General features: G+C 38.0%; 2 protein-coding genes across 13 annotated transcripts in view; both read left to right on the forward strand.

Annotated features, from left to right (window-relative positions):
* The window catches only part of mbnl3 (muscleblind-like splicing regulator 3), a 47,096-nt gene extending 38,119 nt beyond the window's left edge, over positions 1-8,977 (forward strand). For 5 of the 12 annotated variants that reach the window (XM_042738503.1, XM_042738502.1, XM_042738505.1 and 2 more), the window contains exons 6-9: positions 1,067-1,217; positions 4,354-4,461; positions 5,390-5,484; positions 7,536-8,977. In XM_042738503.1, the coding sequence (XP_042594437.1) occupies positions 1,067-1,217; positions 4,354-4,461; positions 5,390-5,484; positions 7,536-7,553 (372 nt within the window). In that variant the 3' untranslated portion in view covers positions 7,554-8,977. Of the gene's footprint in view, positions 1-1,066; positions 1,218-2,898; positions 2,936-4,353; positions 4,462-5,389; positions 5,485-7,532 lie in introns of all 12 variants that reach the window. The other 7 variants (XM_042738513.1, XM_042738512.1, XM_042738508.1 and 4 more) reach the window with 7 other exon arrangements.
* A 5,979-nt stretch (positions 8,978-14,956) lies between these two features.
* On the forward strand, positions 14,957-19,183 carry LOC109079072 (ras-related protein Rap-2c-like). The gene is made up of 3 exons (XM_019094249.2): positions 14,957-15,940; positions 16,854-17,156; positions 18,523-19,183. Exons 1-2 carry the CDS (start codon positions 15,662-15,664, stop codon positions 17,130-17,132), a joined length of 558 nt encoding a protein of 185 aa, XP_018949794.2. The 5' UTR covers positions 14,957-15,661; the 3' UTR covers positions 17,133-17,156; positions 18,523-19,183.
* The last annotated feature ends 1,132 nt before the right edge of the window (positions 19,184-20,315 follow it).

Consider the following 20,315-nt stretch of genomic DNA (forward strand, 5'->3'; position numbering starts at 1 on the left):
TTATTCCTGTAATGGCTTTAATACAACATGCATGGCTATATAAAACAATTATAGCCTATGTATGTGTTTATTGTTTTTTTTTAACACTTTCAAATAATTCTGATACACTGACGAATGGCTTGTTTTACGCTCTGTTGTAGGAGTAACGTAACGTTATGTAACTAGTTTGGGGCGCTGGTACGAATTTCTGCTAAAAGAGCGGATTGCCTTACGACTCTGCTCTTTCGTCTGAGTTTTGAACTTCTATAACAGAAAATTCAGCGAATTCAAACGCTTGGTGTCTGTCGCATGACTGATGTGTGAGCTCGGCTCGCTCGAGCAGCTTCAGTCACTGGTCCGATCCGATAAATGGTCCGTGCGGCTTTTCTAGCCTAAAGATTTCGGCGCCCTTTCACATTTCACCAGACATTTTTATTAACGTTAAGTAATACTTCTCTAAACGGTTTTGCTAGTCTTTCAGCTAATGTTTTTTATTTATTAATGCTAGCAAGCAAACGGGAATAGCATATTCATTTACAATCGATCTGGGGAAGAACTGACTAAAGGGAATTAAAACTTCGTTTTTTTAAATAGTTTTACGATTTAATTAACGTTTCAGTACACATTACTTAATGTAATAACAGTTATATACATCATAAAATTATATTAACATTATATTAACAGTTACTTACCTTTCATAATCAGGCAGGCTGGCGCTGATGTCCACTGAGCCGCTGACTGGACCGTTAAAATTTGAACCGGAGTGAAGCGGGGACCATGTTTAACCCAAAAGTTGGGTTATAACTAAAAATAACCCAACGCCGAAAATAAATGACCCAACAAATTTTAAGATAACCCAACACAATGACCCAATATGTGTAACCCAACGGTTGGGTTAAAAAAACAACCCAACGTTTTTTACTGTGTAACACTTAAAATGACAAACACACAGTATGTCAGATTTATTGTCATGAATGGACATGAACACACACTGTACAAAGTTTCCTGTAGCTCGGTATCATGGCTATCTTTAACATCTCTTTCTGCCCACCATCTTTATTTTGTAATTTTTTTTCAATCACTTCAGGCTTTGCCACCAGGAGCCATGCAACAGCTACCAAAGAGACCGACCCTGGAGAAGACTAACGGCGCGGCTGCCATCTTCAACCCCAGCATGTTCCACTACCAGCAGGCTTTGGCCAGCATGCAGCTGCAACAGCCAACGTTCATTCCCACAGGTGAGTTCACTCAGACAGATGATTCCCCCTGAGCTCTGCTCTAATATCACTGTATTCCTGTAATAGTTTGGCTTGCATACATACAGCACTTTAAAGACAAAGTGCCTGGCTAGACGAGGACTTGAGCACTTTTTCTGCTTGCCATCTCTCTCTCCCTGTAAGCCCCACTTGCTCTCTTTATCTAGTAGTAGTCCACCCTATGCACACGGCATGCTAAATACCCACAATACCCACACACCCACACCTCCCCACACACACCCACACCAGAACAATATCCTCTTTTTCTGATGCTGCACTGCACTATGTTCACTGTTCTCACATAATCAGTAAAAAAGCTAGATTGTATTTTGCTGCCTAAATGACTGTAGCAGCTACCCTTCGGCCTTATAAAGAGGCTCTGAGAGGATAGTTACAGTACATTTGCCACCCAGCAGAGAGTTTTAAAGACCCAGTGAAATCAAAATAGGTGTTCTGTGGCTTTTAGTCCAAATCTAGAGCGCTGCAGTGATTGACATTTTTTTTCTAGGCCAACCCATAAGTTAGCATCACCCTGGTTCCCTTGACAAGAACCCAATAGGATTTTTCATTTGGTTTTGGAAAATTGCTTATAATAAGCTCTTTGACCAACAATGATATATAACCCTTACACGTTTTGTTCATCATGATAATCTTCAGAAATAAACACAACTTATGAATTTTGAAGCGTAAATACAATCACCAGAAGTAAAAGGCTAAATATAGGCTATAAATAAACTACACCCCAATATAAGCTTGAATAGCTAGCAAGAAAGTGATTATTAATGAAATGAGGCTGTGAAGGCAGACTGGTGCATGAATAGTGCAAACTATTCAGGATGACAGAACTGGACAAACTAAAAATGCTAACTAGTTTTTGGGTTAAATCATGTTTCACAGCTGTGATGTAAACTACATTATATTGGCGGTATAAAAATACCCCACCCAAACATTTTGTTTCAGTAGGCAATACATCAGCGCAGGAAAGAAAACTGCCATTTCATGAGGTCTTTATTGGCAACATGAAATCAAAATGGGCCCTTTTAACTTTTTTAATAAATGTTTTATGCTTGATAATGCAGTGCATGTTATTTTAAAGCAAGAAAATAGTGTTCTCTGCTTGTAAAATTGCTTTTTTTATTGACATAACAATGGCTGTATCATAGCCTAGCTAATATGCACCTTCCTGATTCAGTCAAATCCTGAAGGATGAATTGAAGCTCAATCCTAGATTTGATCCCACTGAATTTTCTGTTTAACTCCAATATAATGCACATTTTGAAATGTAAATGTTCTGTGAATGCTGGTGCAAAAATCAAGCATTAGGCTTGACTTGTTAGCATTAGGCTAATCAGCTGATGAGACAAGAAAGCGTATCAGCACAACAACGAATTGGCAGCCAGGTTAACATCCCCCTCCTGATGAGGATCTTTCTACCAGCGTGATTCATTTCCTCTTGGTTTCTCCCTGCTTTGTGTCCGTGTCTCCATCTCGCCACCATGTCGCCCATAATGACGGTCATTGCTCTTTCACTGTGTATCACTAACTCTAAAGTTGGTCTTGTGTCTTCTCATGCTGCTTTCACTCCCCCCTTCTCTGCATCTCTACCACTCCTCCATCCTCCTCGGTCTCTCTTCTCCTGGGCTCTTTGTGCATGGTGTTGCAGGCTCCGTATTCTGCGATGGCTCCATCTGGAGGCATTGGTAGGTCACTTCCCAGTCTCTCTGAATGAGCGGTTTCCTTACAGCAGCATCTCAGATCTGTGACAGACAGGAGGGTGATCCACGATTAACTCCCAGCAGTGTATCATGGGGTGTTTCTTCTGCTGTGGGCACTTTTGTTTTTTGTTTTGTTTTGTTTTGTTTTGTTTTGTTTTGTTTGGTTTGGTTTGGTTTGTTTGGTTTGGTTTGTTTGGTTTTTCTTTGGTTTGGTGTTTCGTTTTTTGTTAAAACTTACCATCCCTTTATTTTTGATACTTTTCACATGTCTATTATATGTAGATTACATTGGGGTTTTTTTTGTATTTGTTTTTTTGTCCCAGACATCCAATCCACATAATGAAATTTCATCATAACATGAAACAACATGAATTACAATATTTCACATGAAAGGTTAATCTAAACAAAGAAATAACATTATAAACCTTTATAAACAGAACTGACCATAATCCAATTCCTTTAAATTCAAAATAATTAAAAAGATAATTACAAATCATTCATTCAAATCAATCATATATATATAATATATTCTTTTAACACATTATGACTGCATTGTTTACAGATGCTAATCAAATAAATAAAAGTAGGAAAAGTTAAATTTCACTTTTGGACAAAATATTTTTATTGTGTGCCACTTTCAGTCTAGCTGATGTTTTTTTAAATGCTAGCTGTAAAATTAGCATTAGCAAGACAAAAGTGCTGGCCATTTTATGTAAAAAAAATTAACATTTTATTTCCAATAAAGAATGCTATTAAACACATTATATCATTTGAGATATGATAGAAATGCTCAGGACTTTGAGGGGAAAAAAGACAACATTTCAAATCGATATATATATTTTTACCCATTATGATTGTATTGTTCATAGCTATTAAAATATGTCACTCATAAACAGAATATTTGATTTGTGATCTTTTTTTTTTAATCTAGCAATTAATTTACATCACCTTCATTTCTACCAAAGAGTACTGTGAAACACAATACATGACTATTGACTTTCAGGAGAAAAGTCAAAAAAGTGCTCATAGTCAAAGAAACACCTTATAATATCAATACAAGATATATGTAATGGTCAGTACTGAAAAATGACAAGGACATCTTACACAGTCATATTCCTCATTAGGTCTCAAACTGTAGGCCCAACCCTGTCCCGTCTGTCACTGCGTTTACACCCAACCTGTCTGCTTTCACCGCTTCTTATCATTTGCTCATTATTTCGGCTTGTCGTATGTGTTTGTGCATGCATGTGTGCGTGTGATTTCGTGTGCAGCTGACGGCACAGTGTGGTCACAAACAAGCGAGGCCAAAGCCTTCAGAGTGACTCATTAAGACTGGTTCCTTTTTCTTTGTGCCCTTTCCTCCTCATCCTCTCCTCTTCCTCACCTCCTAAAATCTATTATAGGCCTTTTCAAACCCCTAGGCCCAATGACAGAGGGCCGCTGGGAGAGGCGGGACTGGACCAGCTGCAGGGCCCCCCAAAGCCGTTACCTGTCAGGGCCTGGACATACTGGTGAGGGTAGAGTCTAGGTCCCCTCCCCTCACAAACACGCACACAAACTTACTATTCACCTGTTTAGAAAGGTAGAAATCACCCCTGCTCACTTTCAGTATTAACAAACCCAAAATAAGCCTAGCAGAAATGCAGTTGCACACACACTTCCATGCCCATAGATGAACAATGATCTCCTTTTTTAGCTGGCCAAGTTAAATTTGTCCTTTACAGTCATTTAGCTGAGAACAATCCGGTCAAAACACTCGATCTGTGCTGAACCAGTGAGTGTGCCAGTGTGTGCCTGTGCGCATGCCTGTATTTTTAATTTTTATGACATTATTTGACATCCGTGATGCACTTTATGCTGTGTACATATCATGCTGTGTTAATTTGCAGTTTTCCTTATAATATGACCTTTATCTCTTTAACTTTAGCTGGTTTTATTAGATTTGATTCTTAATTCATATTTACAAGAATTGTAGAAACGTTTATGTCGTTCATTAGCAGGTTAACTCCTAACCAAAGAAGTAAAGTGGTCATATTATTTTAAGGCAACTTGAATGGGAATGAACTACATATATACATTCCCCTTCTTTTCCTTACTGTATATTTATCCATTCTCCGGCCCCCATCAAAATATGACAGTCAGACGTTTCCGACTGTTCCAAATGTTTGTGATTTTGATGACGGCCATGTTTTTCCTTTACCCTTAATAGTTTTATCTAAATGTAATGGTGATCGGATAAAACTCTGTAAGCTAAAAGGTAACGCAACAAAATGTTTTGAAGTTCTGTTTGCATGTTTGTACTTGAGTGAATACATCATCTTTGCAGTACATGAAGACGTAGTTGCCATGACTCTGGCATATTATGTCATGGTACTCATAACATTCCTCCTCCCCTCCACCTTCCCCCTTCCCTTGTTTCTTGTCTGACTCGCCTGAAAGTTCCCATGATGCACGGTGCCACCACTTCCACTGTTTCGTCGGCTACGACCCCAGTCACCAATGTTCCTTTTGCTGAATCAGCCACCTCCAACCAGGTTTGCCCCTTCATTTTGGCCTCTCGTTTTTACAGCTGTAAGGCATCCGACTCTGGTCCACAGACAATAATGCTTTTGTTTTTACATATAGACTTGAAAATCTAAATGCAATTTCTGATGGTGTTATCCAAGTAAAGATAATGTTAATGCAACTGTTCTCTGATTCTAAATGGAATTTCCAAATGATTCCAAAGTCCTTGAGTTCTCTATGGACCAGTGAGGAGCCTCTTTACCTCTTTAGCACAATGTCCCAGTTTCCACCATGTGTCCGTGTGTGTTCACATCTCTGTCTGTTTCAGTGTCTTCACTGTGTTAGAGAGCAAATAGCTACATTTAAAAGGATAGTTCACCCAAAATAAAATTTCTGTCATTAATTACTCACCCTCATGTTGTTCCAAACCTGTATGCTGTTATTTTTTCCATGGAACATAACATTAGATTAATAATGAATCATTAGTGAGCTCTTTCCATACAACAACAGTTTATAGCAACCACATTATGGAAAAAAAAGGCACTGTACAATTTAGTTTCAAGTCTTCTGAAGTTAAATGTTAGCTTGTATGATAAAACAGCCCAGTTTGATTAGATTACCAGATTACTTAAATTATTCTTGAATTAATATTTTTTTCTGTTGATTAAGTTCTTTTGAGTAAATTATTTGATCTGATTCTCAAATGACTTAAATAACTGTGAATTTATTGTTAATATATATATAATTTTTTTTTTTTTTTTTTTTTTTAGTTCATTCTTCTCAATTAATCAGTTGAATGATTGATTTATGAATTGGACTGATTTGATTCTCAAGTTCAGTTCAAGTGGTATGGATTTAATTGATCATTTTTGCATTAGTTTGTTAGTTGTAACAACATGAGGGCAAGTAAATGATGACAGAGTGTTTATTTTTGAACAAACTATCCCTTTAAGTGATACATTTCAAAAGCTCATTGTCTTTTCTTCCCCCTTCACCATGTTTTAGGAATTTTGCACTGGAGCAAGTTGTTTCTGTGGCTCACATAGAGTGAGATGGTATTTGTGTCCTCTGCGTTTTTCTGTGAATAGGATGTGGGTGTCTGTTTTTAGATACAGTTCTCTGAATTTTGTCTGTCCTTCCTTCCTTCATTGTCTCAAATTTACCTTTAAGGGAAATTGAAAGTTCACCATTTTAGTCTGTTTTAGTTCATGTGTTCTGCAGAATCATAGACAAGCCACAAGCCTGACCTGGACAAACTTTCAGAAAAAGGGGCATGTTCTTCATTTTATTAGTAGCATTTTACTTGACCTTTTTAAAGCAATGTTTTCTTAATTAAAAAAAATAAGGCTATGTGCTGTTTTAATGTATTAACTTTACTCATTAAAAAAAAAAATTCGAATAGCTAAATATAACACAGTTAATACCAAGAACCAATACATTTTACTGGTATTGAAACTGACTATCTTGACTATACTTTTATGACTATAGAGACATTTTGGTAACAATAGTTTTTGTGAGAGCATCCAATTGTGAATTCAGTATTGGGAATCATTTATTTTTAATCATATATTTTTTACTATGAAGTATGGTCTGAAAAATCCACAGAGAGGTCTGAAAAAGCGTGTAATTTTGAAATGGAAAATGCGTAGGAACCCTGTGTTTAGCATTATGTAAGCTGCCAAAATGTTCGGTGTGGTTTTCAGCTCTAGTTTAGCATGTAATGGTAATTCTGGAGTTCAGGAATACACCAATAAACCAACAAAGACCCAAAGACCCAACACTCACATCACTCATCTCCCGCTTCTCTTGCCAAAATGGCGAAATGCGTCTCGCAAAATTACGATTGTGGAATTGCAGGTCTGCGCCCGCTGTCTAAAGATAACTGATGCATTATTAGATCATATTGCACAATATTTATTCATACTCTTGTAATTCTTTTTCTCATTTTCGAAATGAACTGCGGGTTTGATGTTGGAGTAGATAAGATAAGAATTGACTATATTCTCTTTGCATATTGCTTGTTTGACCGTAAGAGGTTCACCTCCTTATCTCTGGGTTGTTTGTACCTGTCTTCCAGTAGACGCCGCCGAGGTACTGAGTGCCGACCCCATCGACCTCCAGTACGTTCCCATGGAGGCCCATTTCTGTCCCGTTCCTAAACTCCTGGTGGCTGCACCAATGACGCTGAATCCAGTAAGCCTCTCCCGTAATCCCACAACCTAATCAGGTCCATCTCTCATGCAACATGTGCCCAAACAACAGAAAATGAATGCAACAAACGTGTGCCTAATCAGTATATCCTTAACGGGCAATACATTCATCCTCATGTCAGAGATTCCCACTTCATTTGACGTCAACAGAGGTTTGTTGATATTGAAACAGGCAATACTTAAGCTTGGACCTACAACTGTTTAAGGAAGCATGCCATCTCGATGCAAGGAGCGTGCGGATGCTGAATCAGGAGATGGAGCGCTCTCGTAACTCACAGCCATACGAATACATGCAAACCAATTAGCTGAGAAGAGTGAATTCTCTGGAGGTGAACATAAGATTTCAGAGCCGACTCGTTTGATGTATGGTAAGAGGTGGAGTCGATGCAGATCATCAGCAGACAGAATGTTTCTCCGTCGCAGAATGTGAAAACCCAGAGTGTGTGAGAGCGACACCTAATGAAATTTTACATAGTTGTGGTGGTGGTAATTTCTTTCACATTTAATTATGACTAATGAACGTGGCACGTTTTATTTCATGTTTGCATTTCAAAATGTCAAAAAAAATGTTATTTGAAAATGATTGATGCTTTTGTAAGATACTGATACTGATTCTAATGATTACTGATTTAGGTTTTTCGTTAAGAGGTTTTCAAAATGTCGTTGTTCTGAAGTGTGTGGACGTCGTCCCCCCCAGCCCATCCCCCCAGTTCTTCTGTACCCATCTGACTTACATTTTATCATAGACTAAGAAAGTATACCTTTGTAGCCTTTCAGAATCTTTCATCTACTTAGGGATGTGTGTTGTTGTGAGTTTTTCTTGAAAGAGTATTATTTGTTTAATGACTTTCCAACAGGCTAAAGCTGGTCTACTGAGATAAGTGTTACTGTTCATGCCTGAAGTATCTCACCTCACATTTCAAGCTCCACATCGAGACGGTCAAAAAGAAGATTGGTTCACATACTCATACCTCCATTTAAAAATAGAACTGCCTTAAGCAGACTAAATATGAGCACTTCCTGTTGCGCAGTGTGATGCACACTGAAATGTAAGGTCTGATTGCAGGCCTTCTGGATGTATAAGATGTCTCGTTGAGAAAATTTTAACAGGACTTTATTTTTATTCCAGCTGGAATGTTTTTTGCAAATATTTCTTATTGTCTGATGTTCTGGATATTCAAATACTCTAAAAATAGTCATGCTTATTCACTTTTTAGATTATATATTGCATTTCTTCAATTATTGGGTGAATTTCATGAAAACAGTCAAAAAGTCATATTCCAGGTCATATTTCATACCAAAAGCAGACAAATTTTTTTTATTTTTTTTGACAATTAGGCAGTCCTATTGCATTACCATAATGCAACAAATCTGTTTTATAACTGTAATGTGCAATAAATACCTACAAAAACACACATAAATACACATAAAAACTATCACAAATAAACACGTTCAAATTCTTTCTAAAACAAAATAAAACAAAAAAAAAATACCAAAAAATTTCAAAAAAACAATCATTTCCTGTTATATAGTAAAAATGAACTAGTAAAAATTATAGAAGATAAAAACAAATGCAATTGATCCAGTGCAAAAACATATAATGCATTACGGAAATGTAGTTTAATTGTCATGAAAATGAAGAAAGAGGCATATGCAAAATCAGATTTTCTTTGTTTTGATTTTGGTGTGAAATGTGACATTTTCATAAAATTCTCACCATGTCTATCTCTTGTAGACAAACCCCCTTCTGATGGCTGGACTGTCTCTGCCCAAATCCATGCTCTGCCCCACCTGCTGTGTGACAGTCTGTTCGTCTCCACTTTTTGTTCAGCCATGTTTGGTGCATCCCTGAGTACTATAAGATCAGTTCTCAGTGTCCATTAGTTGCCAAAATTATTCTTTAAACTGCATGTTTAGTGGTTTACACACTCATATTTATAACAGATTGGCACACATTTAATCCCAATCATTTAAATAATGAGATATGCAAAATCCTTTCTAGAAGTCAGAGACTGGTACCTGATTTGAATATCCAGCGTCTCTCCCATTAGTTTGCTGTATTCAGCAGCATATGCGCCCCCTGCACTGACATGTCAAGTGCACTGCTTTTGTGCCAGTGACTCTCAGACAGGTCGCCCTGTGCCAATCACTGGTGAGCTCAGACTGCACAATCAGGCTTTGACATGCCAAAGTCATGAGCCAGATGGATTCAAATTGCAATATTGCAAATGTGCCCACCCAAGCGACAAATCTAAACCTATTGGAGCAAGCTATTATCTTGCGCTTTGTTTTGAAACATCTCAGTTATCGCCCCCGTTCATTAGGCGAGTCCTACAGTTGGGAAACTGACAGAAGGGCGGTTTTCAGCAGCTGTTTTTATTACTGCATCAGTGTGCACCCGCTAATAGAGTTCCGGTCTCTGCCAACCAAGAGCTCTATTAGATTATTGCCATAATACATTATTGATAGTTTATCCATGGAGGAAACATGGAAACTGTGTCAGACGGACGATACACAGAGGTCTGCAATCCATTAGGGGAGTTTCTTTGCCCATTTGACTTTGAGATAGACGGCCGATTGAACTCTTTAAGTTGTTCTTGTGTTTGTTGTGTTCATGTGCGAACAGGTTTAAATCACTGACTGTGTCCTTACTTTCAAAAGTCGGCAGACTCTAAAATGCAAGGGCGTAGATGACCGTGTGACATCGGAATATTTGGACTGTGAGCTGAAAGCTGCGGCTCTCGTGTAGACATGTTACAATTAAAAGAAATTTTGATTCTTTTCAGACCGGGTACTTAGAAAAGGCCCTCATCAGCCAAAGCTTCATTTACGAGCCCCACCGAGGGCCTTTACATGCATATATGAATGTGACATTTAAGACAGAGAGAATGTCACGAGAGGTTTTGGATGCCTGTCTCACCATTTCTCTCGAACAAAACTACAACCTTTCTCAACATATCAAGGAAGTGAAAGCCTCCCAATGCCATCCACTGTTGATGTACAAAAAGAGACAGAAAAAGCGTTTTTCGTCACTTATCTCAAAGACCCTTCTCTAAACTCTTGTCTCCTTTGGGACAGCCATGTTGTTTCAACGGCGTAACCCCAAGAGAGAGCCATAAAGCTGATTTTATGACCTAAAAACATCATGGCAACTTTTTTGCTGATCAGCACACACACTATGTAGGCCAAACACAAGTGAAACGATATCATACAGCGGTGGTCTAAACCAAGTCAAAATCAGAGCGAGATGATAGTATACTGTGTTATAACTGAAATGGGTTCTGTATTGTAAACATCTCTGTATAATGTTCATGTGTTTTAAGCTTGTTTTACGAAATACTGGGGCAAGTACGTGTGGATTCCTTTAGGAACGATCTCTACTGTTTATTGATGTGTTTGGATTGTGTTTTGTAATTCAGATCCATTGCCCAGCCAAGGTGTAGAAGCTCCTTTCTCTGTCTCTGTCTGTCTCTCTCTCTCATATAAAGAATTATGCCTTCTCCAACTGCAATCCAGCTGGAATCAACGAAATACTTGATAAAGAAAAAACAATGTGCCTCATCGGGGGCTTTAGCATTTAAAGTACTCACTTTTTAAGAAGTGTGCATACCTGCATAAAGTAGTTAGCTAGAATAATCTGTGTACGTATTACAAACGCATCGTCAACGTCATTCTAGTTTTTCACATTATTGACCTTCGTAACGGTACCTGTTTTAACTATACCCTCACGACTTCATGTTACGGCGTGTTGTTTTGACACAGCTGTCAATGGGTAGTTTAAGTTTGATCATTAGCGTTACTCGGTTTACCTTACCTTACATCGTAAAGTCTGTCATCGCATGAAATTAAGATAATCTGAATAATCTACATCATAGTTTGTGCAGTTAGTGGTTTAAAATGAAAAAAAAAACAATCTATATATATCTATATATCAATATACACATTTGTATGTATTACAATGATAGATTCATTGTTACCTATGATAGTAAGTTCTTGTTGCTATGGCAACAAAACTACAACATGGCTACCTTTGTATATCTTAATTGTGAATTTTTTCACACTTCAAGTGAAATAATGTACAACGTTAACTTATTCAGAAAGGGAATGTGTTCTTAAGTTGTCTTGGAAAAAGAGATGATTGACTATTTTGTAAAATTATATATATATATAAGCGTATATATATACAGACTTGTGAGATACTTTATGTCCAAAGGCCCTTTGGAGACATCATACGTTATTTCTGTTTTAATGATTATTATTTTTCTATTGGGGTTGCTGATCACTTTTAGATAAGAACCAGATCTTTACGTAAACAGCATCTGAGCTTTTGAACTAATCTGATGGATCAATTTGGGGGAAAGAGACTTTCTAGTCTCATATTTGGTCCGAAAAGGTTTGCCGGTTTTTATAAACAACGCAGCCCTGTGATGTCAGTAACGGGACGTTATCAGCCACACGTGAGCCCCTGATTTAAGTCTCTGGCCCCCTCTGGCCCACCCAGACTGCACCCCAGCTGTGCTGGGACCTGGTGACTCGCGTCACCCCCATCAGTGTACGAATGTGTGTTATTCACCTTGTTTGCACTTATGTACATAACTGATTCAAAATATTCAGAATTTATTTTGAATATACATAGATGAATAAATATATATATGTAGAAGAGCAGATTCAAATCAAATGTCTGTATCGTTCGAAATACAGGTAAACAGTTATCCTTTTAAAGGGTTGTCAAAGAGATAGATGCTGTTTCGCTGGGGTGTCGAGGAATTTGTTGTTTGTTCTGTTTGCTAATGCCCTTGTTCTCGTCGTTAAGCATGATACTGCATTTTGCGGAGAAAATGATGTCAAAAAAGGCTTTGTAGTTTTGCGTAGCTTACGAAAGCGCAGCAGCCTGTGCACTGTGCCAGCTCGCGTCTGATCCTGAGGTCCAGAAACCAAAGAACGGCCAGCTTGTTTCTCTTTTACCTCTGTCGTGCGGTTTTGTTTTCTGCTGTGTGTAGTCCCGTGGGACGCGATGAAGGCGGGGTGGGGGGTGTAATAACGCTCTGCCCCCTACAGGAAGACCAGGAGGGGCAGCGTAAAGAGCACCTCAGGGTCAGACCGCAGCTGGAAAGCATTGCTGCAGGGTACACAAAATAACATATTTCAGTTTTCCATTTGTTGTGCACTCACCAAGACCCACAAATAACCTGAAAATCTCACAGGATATCCTCAATCAAAATTGCTCCAAAATCTGACGTGAAATCGCCAGACAGAACACTCTGTTGAAGAAAACTTGTACATTCTGTGCTCTACAGTTGCTTTGGAAGCCGATAATTTTGTTTGGCGGCAATCCATGGCACTTGCCCTATTAGTGAGGGAGAGACTGAGTCTTTTGTAGGTTCTTGCATATAGACGCACCTTTGGACCAATCGATTATGGTCCTCAGCCTTTTGACTGTAAAGCTGAGGTAGCACTTAGGACTTAGCATAGACTAAGGGATCCCGACTTGCATCCAGAAGCTGAATGCGAACATAGGGGTGCTCCTTTTACCACTGTGCTTGACAGAGAAAATCGACAAACACTCTTCTGCTGTCCATTATCCTGTGCCTAAACATTCGGTGTGATGTGAAAGGACTGGTCTGTCGAGAAAGCCATTGAGGTTAGACTTCCACCTTACTGTGCCCTGCATTCACTCACGTCATTTCTGTGACTGGAACCCTAACGTCAATGGTTCGTGTTTTAACGTGTAGACGTCCCTGAGACTGGAGCATCACATTAATGTTGTACAAAGCTGTATAGTTTCGAATGAAATCGCTCATCGATGCAGAAGTTATGTCCCTTTAAAGGCATCGGCTGACGTTCGGTGACCGACGCTGATGCCTGTGTAAATGCTATTGTGTGTGTGGAACCGTTCAAAGAATGTCTACATTGTTTCAAAGCCATATGTAATAGATTCCTCTCTCTCCCACTGTAGGACAAGATAAAACTGAATGCTTTGACTCTTTATATGAAATGCTTCTCTTTCTATTTAGCTTATTGTGCTTGTATGTGCTTCAAGAACTGTGCTTCTTGTCAATCCCTTTGCGATATATAAATGTATGGAATATATACATACTTAAGATTTCTGTTCTTTTTGTTTGACATTTTAATAAAGCACTTAAAGGCATTTTTGGACCGTGTTTGCTGTGTGTTTTTTCCTGGTTGTATTCACAGAGTGCTCTACAGAGACGTCAACAAAACAAATAATTGGATTAAAGAATTACAGTGTCTTAAGTTAATTTTATTAACTGTACAAAACTATTCCAAACACTGGACATGCCAAGATAATGTCATTAGTTTTCCTGATTCCCAAGCCAAGGCCACTAATAGAGGATCACTTCATGATTACACAAAATACATGATTACTTTAAATTGTCAGTGATATTAATAATATATGTTCATCGATTGCTTTTTTTCCATTTTTCTTTTCTTTGATCTCATTTTACAATATGATTGTGTTTTGGACATGTTTAGCTTAGGTTTCCTTCCAGCTATAGAGGCTTCAGATTATAAAATACTTAGGCCTAAATAGTTACATTTTATCTGTCTGTAAATATAGTCTCAGTGTAGAATATATTGGAGGGTTTTTATATTAAAAATAAAAATAAATAAATAAAATAGCACTAAAAATACTAATATTTTTATGAATTATATTAATTATTTAATAAGTCATATGCAGTAATTAGATTCCAGCTTTAACGAACATACTGTATATACTAATTTAAAGTTTTTGCCACTAATTTCCCTGAAGATGACAGTGGAATGATTCACAAAAATGAAACTAATTTAAATTCTTTTAAAATTGCTATCCTCTAACTCACATTTTTGTTAGAGTGATATGATTTCCGGCGGATGTTTATTGGTCAGTTTGAGGCGTGTGAGAAAAAGAGGAGCTCCTCGGAGGGGCCGCCTCATTTCCGCGAATCGGTTCTTTCGAACAATTCATTTCAAAAGAACCGGTTCAAAAACCTATCCGTTGGTGTTAGCGCGTAATTGCGTCATAACGGCCTGAAAACAACCAAAAAAGGTTTTCTAATAGGAGTAGGCTATTTCATGTGTGCCGTTCGTTATTCAGTGTATGAAACAAAGTCATGTAAAAGATAAATGTGCATTATAGTTTACATTAATCAGTACTAAAATTATATTTTTGGAAAACGTTCTAAATTAGTCATTTATCATAACCAACTACGTGCTGATAAAACCGCAGTACAGTATAGTCGTAAACATTTTTCCTTAACGGTTTTTGTAACATTTCTGCTAATTGGCTATTAACTCAAAGCCGATCAAATCCTTGTGAATCTGTGTAATCTGTGAATCAATTCAACCGATTCACTGAAGAGATTCGACTCGGCCGAACAGTTCGTTGTTCACGCTAGCGTGAGAGAAGAGTTCCGCTCGCTGCTGCTGCTGCTGTCTGGGGCCGATATGCAGAGGCGGGCCGGGGAAAAGAGGCAAAAGAAGGGAAGGAAAGACAGGATTCCGAGGCGTTAAGGATCTCAGAGCAAAAAAAAAACTAAACCCCGGTGATTATATTCGTCGCTCAGAAGCGGTATTAAAGCAAAAAGGGCCGTTTTTATGTGAGTGCAGCCTCGCTCTCTTTGAGAAGCACTAGCCAGCTAACGCTAGTCATGTAGCGCTTCATTCACACGAACGCCAAACATGGACACGACTGCACACAATACATGTGTTTTACATCGCCTCTGTGGCTAACAAACTCTCGGATGAACGCATCCCAATGGCGATAGAGCGCAGACGGAGGGGCGTTGTGGATTTAGCTAGACATCCACCCAGAGAAAACACTCTCGTCCTCTGTTGAATCTGTGGGCTTTGATTCGCTCGAACCCGATACAAGTGCTCCCGCGTTGTTGTTTTGGTCATAAAGCTCCTCGATAAGAAGTGCTGTGGTATTTTAATTTTTTTATGGCCGTTGCTGAGCTCATAAAGTTAGCTGTAGTTTAATCCTGGACCAGACCAAATGAAGGAGTATAAGGTGGTTGTGCTGGGCAGCGGCGGCGTGTGGGCAAAGTCCGCACTCACGGTCCAGTTTGTGACCGGGACATTCATAGAGAAATATGACCCGACCATCGAGGACTTCTACAGGAAGGAAATCGAGGTGGATTCGTCCCCCTCGGTGCTGGAGATCCTGGACACAGCTGGGACCGAGCAGTTCGCGTCGTCCATGCGAGATCTGTACATCAAAAACGGCCAAGGCTTCATTCTAGTCTACAGTCTCGTCAATCAGCAGTCGTTTCAAGTGAGTATTGCATCTCATGTCTGGCTCAGCTAGTACAACTAATGGACTTTTGAGGTTTTTAGATTAGGACATCCTTACCACTGTTACCAAATTACCACAACTGAAGTCAGAAAATCACTCTAGCAAGGAAACTCCTGTGATTTAGGAGAGCTCCAAACCTTAGCCATCTCTGGTAAACTGTAAATGAAAGGAAATCAAAAATATGTCTCTTTTAAAAGTAGTTCATGGCATACATGCAACAGGTTGAAACCTCTTATATTTAAATGATCTCACACACCCACTTTTTTCATCATGTGTTTTTTTTTTTTTTTTACTTTTATTATGCAACTCTTTCTCATAACACAAGTGTACATAACATTTTGTATTACTTGTACAAGAAAAGCATTTTATTCAAAAAAAAAAACAGAACTCAGAAAAAGTAAATCATGATATAAGGAACAACAGCACTGGAAGGGATCCTATTACACAAAAGAAATACAAAAATAAGATTATTATTAACAAGCCTTCTATTTGAAGCCAGATATAGTGCAGAAAAAAAACTATATTCTAAATGCATGGTATTGATCTTATTGTGAACATTTCATCTGTGCATGTTTCATTTATAAAAATGGTTTAATCAATCCCATCATTAAGTCCACTTAAACCCACCCCTACAAGCTCCTTTGCCTTCACTTGTGTCTCTCAAAATCCAATCAAAATCAAAGCACAGAACCGAGGCCACGCCCAACATTTTGTCTTTTTCATTAATTCGTTTCATTTGGATGCACGTCACAATACAGAAGAAAAGATCTGTCCCCACTTCCATTTCATTGCAACTTTAAGACTGTTAATTTCACCATAAACTGACTTATTTGGAGCCCTTAGTTTTAACTTTCTTATGTAATATACATTACCTTCTCTCTCTGCTCCGCAGGACATCAGACCCATGCGGGACCAGATCGTTCGTGTGAAGCGCTTCGAGAAGGTGCCTCTGATCTTGGTGGGGAATAAGGTGGACCTGGAGTCCGAGCGGGAGGTGGCGGGCTCTGACGGACGTGCCCTCGCACAAGAGTGGGGCTGCCCCTTCATAGAGACCTCAGCCAAGAGCAAGAGCATGGTTGATGAGCTGTTCGCTGAGATTGTGAGGCAGATGAACTACACCTCTTTGCCCGAGAAGCAAGAGCAGTGCTGCACCGCCTGCATTGTGCAATGAGCGTCCTGGCCTTACCTTGTCCAGGTATGAAAGTGCAAAAACATGAGGAAAAAAAGCAAACTAACATTCAGACTTTCTAGTGTATTCACATGTCACTACACTTCACACTCACCATCAATCCAACAATCCACCAACCTAACCATCTATCTAACTATATACAAAAATCCATCTCTCTCTATATATATCTATCTATATATATATATATATATTATATCTATCTATCTATCTATATATATATATATATATATATATATATATATATATATATATATATATATATATATATATATATATATATATATGGGAGATAAGTTTCTCATCTATATATATATATATAGATATATATAGATATATATAGATATAAATACAATTGAGGATAGCAGCTCTCTAGGCTGACAGCTCTGTTATCATTGGATCGCACCAAGAATGTGGCATGAAGAATAAAACTGCTTAGTCCCAATACCAATGAGGTGAAGCATGAAAAGACTGTGCTGTCTGGACTAGCAGTCAGGCACATGAGAACAGGGACAATCTTTGTGAATAAAGAGGAAAACCGAACATCCTGAATGGAAAGTGATGTCGCAAAACAGGAAATGGTCTTCTGGAGAATTTTAGGATGACCCAGATGTGCCATTTTAATGGTGTCTTTATGTAAACAATTTTTTATAGTCTTATTCAAACGTTTTGCTTATGTAAGATGTTCTAAGTCAAACAGATCATCTTACATCAAACAGGTTCATTTATTTGGAAGTTAAATTCCGAAGACCATGCCTAGTATCTTATAATGCTATAGATATCATCTTATCCACCTTCGTTTTCAACGCAGAAGTAAGCTATTTTTTTGTAAATGTGCTTAAATTCCTGTTCATTAGCCACGATGGATAAATAAATATAGAATAATAAAGTGCAATAAATGGTAAAAATATTTGTGCTACAAACCTGTGTATTAAAGGGATATTTTGAAGAATGTTGGTAAACATACAGTTGCTGGTTGCCATTGATTTCCATTGTTTGTTTGTTTTTTCATACAATGGAAGTCAATGGCTACCAGCAACTGTTTGGCTGCCAAAATTCTTCAAAATATCGTCTTTTGTTTTCAACAGGAGAAATAAACTCATACAGGTTTCAAACAACTTAAGAGTGAATAAATTGTCAATTTTATTTAGTTATTTTTATTTATTTATTTTTTTTGGAGTGAACTGTCCCTTTAAGAATGATGACAAGAATTTAAAATAATAAGAAATACCAGTTTGCAATATCAAGCAGAATAACAAAGTGTTTTATACAGCTAAGGTAACGCCCAAGCACATTAGTCACAGATGGCCGCGCCCACTCTTGGATATGGGTTTTTTTGTGACTACAGCACATTTGTCATTTCTGTCTTTCTTAGACACGTGATCCAGATGGACGCTCTCTTGAACCAATCTCTGATCGTACGACCCTCTGAGCCACACCTGTGCCACTGAGCCCCTTGAACTCTGACACTTAAGACATCTGGCCAAGGCTTGGTTTTGCTGTCCAGAAATAAATCATCGCAGGGTCTTCAAAACTCAAATCCACCGGGTCTGGATTGTAGAGCACATATACAATATCTTCAAGTTATGTTTTGGTTACTGGAAACAAGTCAAATTCTGCGAATTGGAGCACAGAAAACTTTTGGGAAATGGGGATATCTGTGACAGGGCTATTAATAGCTATTTTTCTTATATAGGGTTATGATGAGCAGGTCAGCTCAGGGCTATAATACCCCTGGAGATGCTCCGTTGTAAATGTTCCCTGTTTTTTCTTTTAACATATTAAGTTTGATATCTAAGTTGTAACAGCCATTATGCAGGTTTGAGACCTCAATATCTAACGTTTCTCCCCCATTTGGATTTTTTTTAAACTACTGGTATGTATGCTTTCTCTCCTAGGACTCTATTTATTAAAGTCTTTAATTACCGAGATAGATAAATATTGCATTTTTATATTCTTTTGGCTTTTTGTGACTACAGTATGCATTGTTTCTGAAGTACAGCATTGATGATGCCTTAAATGATTATAGTCTGAAACCCCTGTTGAGTCAGTTCTTTCTTTTCTTGTATTTTAATTTCGTTTCTAAGATGTCTCTTGCATATCATTTGTGCCCATGAAGTTACAATATGTTTTGGGCACGTTTCCAACCACTGCTTCAACAGAAACTTAAAAGCCAAAAGAAACATCCACAATGCTGTGCTGAATGGACTGCTGACTATTTAACACTGTAAGCACATAAAATGTACAAATGCCAAAGTTGGTTGTCATTGACATTTTTGTAACATTTAAACCAAAACAACTAAATTAAGAAATTGAAATCAATGCATGCAATAAATCAAAATAGGCTTTTGGCAATCAAACATAAACTTGTCTATAAAAAATCCATCAAAAAAAATCACCAATGTCTGAAGTTCAGGAATATAATACTCGGGATGAGCCTGAAGAAAGAGTCTGTTTGCTCGCAGAGTTAAGTAGATGAAGAGGCTGGATAGAGCTTATGCCATAAATACATAATGTTTTGTGCATGTGACTCTGAAGTTCAGGACTTTGTTAACAATGTTTAAACAACCAAGCTTCATCCTTTTGCCCGCCTGTGGTCTAGAAGCTGGGCAAGAACAAAATGACTAGTATAACAGCTGCAACATTCTGTGTGGAAATGGGAAAACCTGCTGGAAAGATGACCATCTGCAGCACTTGATCAGATCGCTGTGGCTGTGAGTTCTGTGTCTAAAGGCTTGTGATCATGAGTGTGGCTTCTGGAGTCTCTGAATGCCCATAGGTCACCCAGCCAGAGTTCACTTTCCAGTCTGCCACTGATTTCTTTTATTTATAGTTATTAAAAGAAGAAGAAAAAAGACGTTTAGGGGTCCAAATTCAGGTGTGCAAAGGACATTTATGAACATTTGAAGCTGTAATTAACTGCAAAAAAAAAAAAGATTTAAAGCTATTTTTGACCCAAAGAGTCCCACACCCCAATTATTTTGTGATTCCAGAAATGTCAAGAACTGTATGTTCAAAACTACTAAGGGGGAAATAATTACATTTATTTACTGTAAATATTATGTTTTTCGTTATTTTTAACGTAATTATACAGTTTAATGATAATTATATTTATTTAAATAATTTTAAGTCATCTTGCCACCTGCTTGGAAATTTTCCGAGGACACC

Source organism: Cyprinus carpio, chromosome B14, assembly GCF_018340385.1.
Source record: "Cyprinus carpio isolate SPL01 chromosome B14, ASM1834038v1, whole genome shotgun sequence".
Taxonomy (NCBI): Eukaryota; Metazoa; Chordata; class Actinopteri; order Cypriniformes; family Cyprinidae; genus Cyprinus; species Cyprinus carpio.

Excerpts from the sequence above, each read along its gene's own strand:
- LOC109079072 (XM_019094249.2), top strand. The coding sequence starts at position 15,662 with ATGAAGGAGTATAAGGTGGTTGTGCTGGGCAGCGGCGGCGTGTGGGCA. Across the intron at positions 15,941-16,853 it reads TCAATCAGCAGTCGTTTCAA|GACATCAGACCCATGCGGGA; the intron begins GTGAGTATTGCA and ends TCTGCTCCGCAG.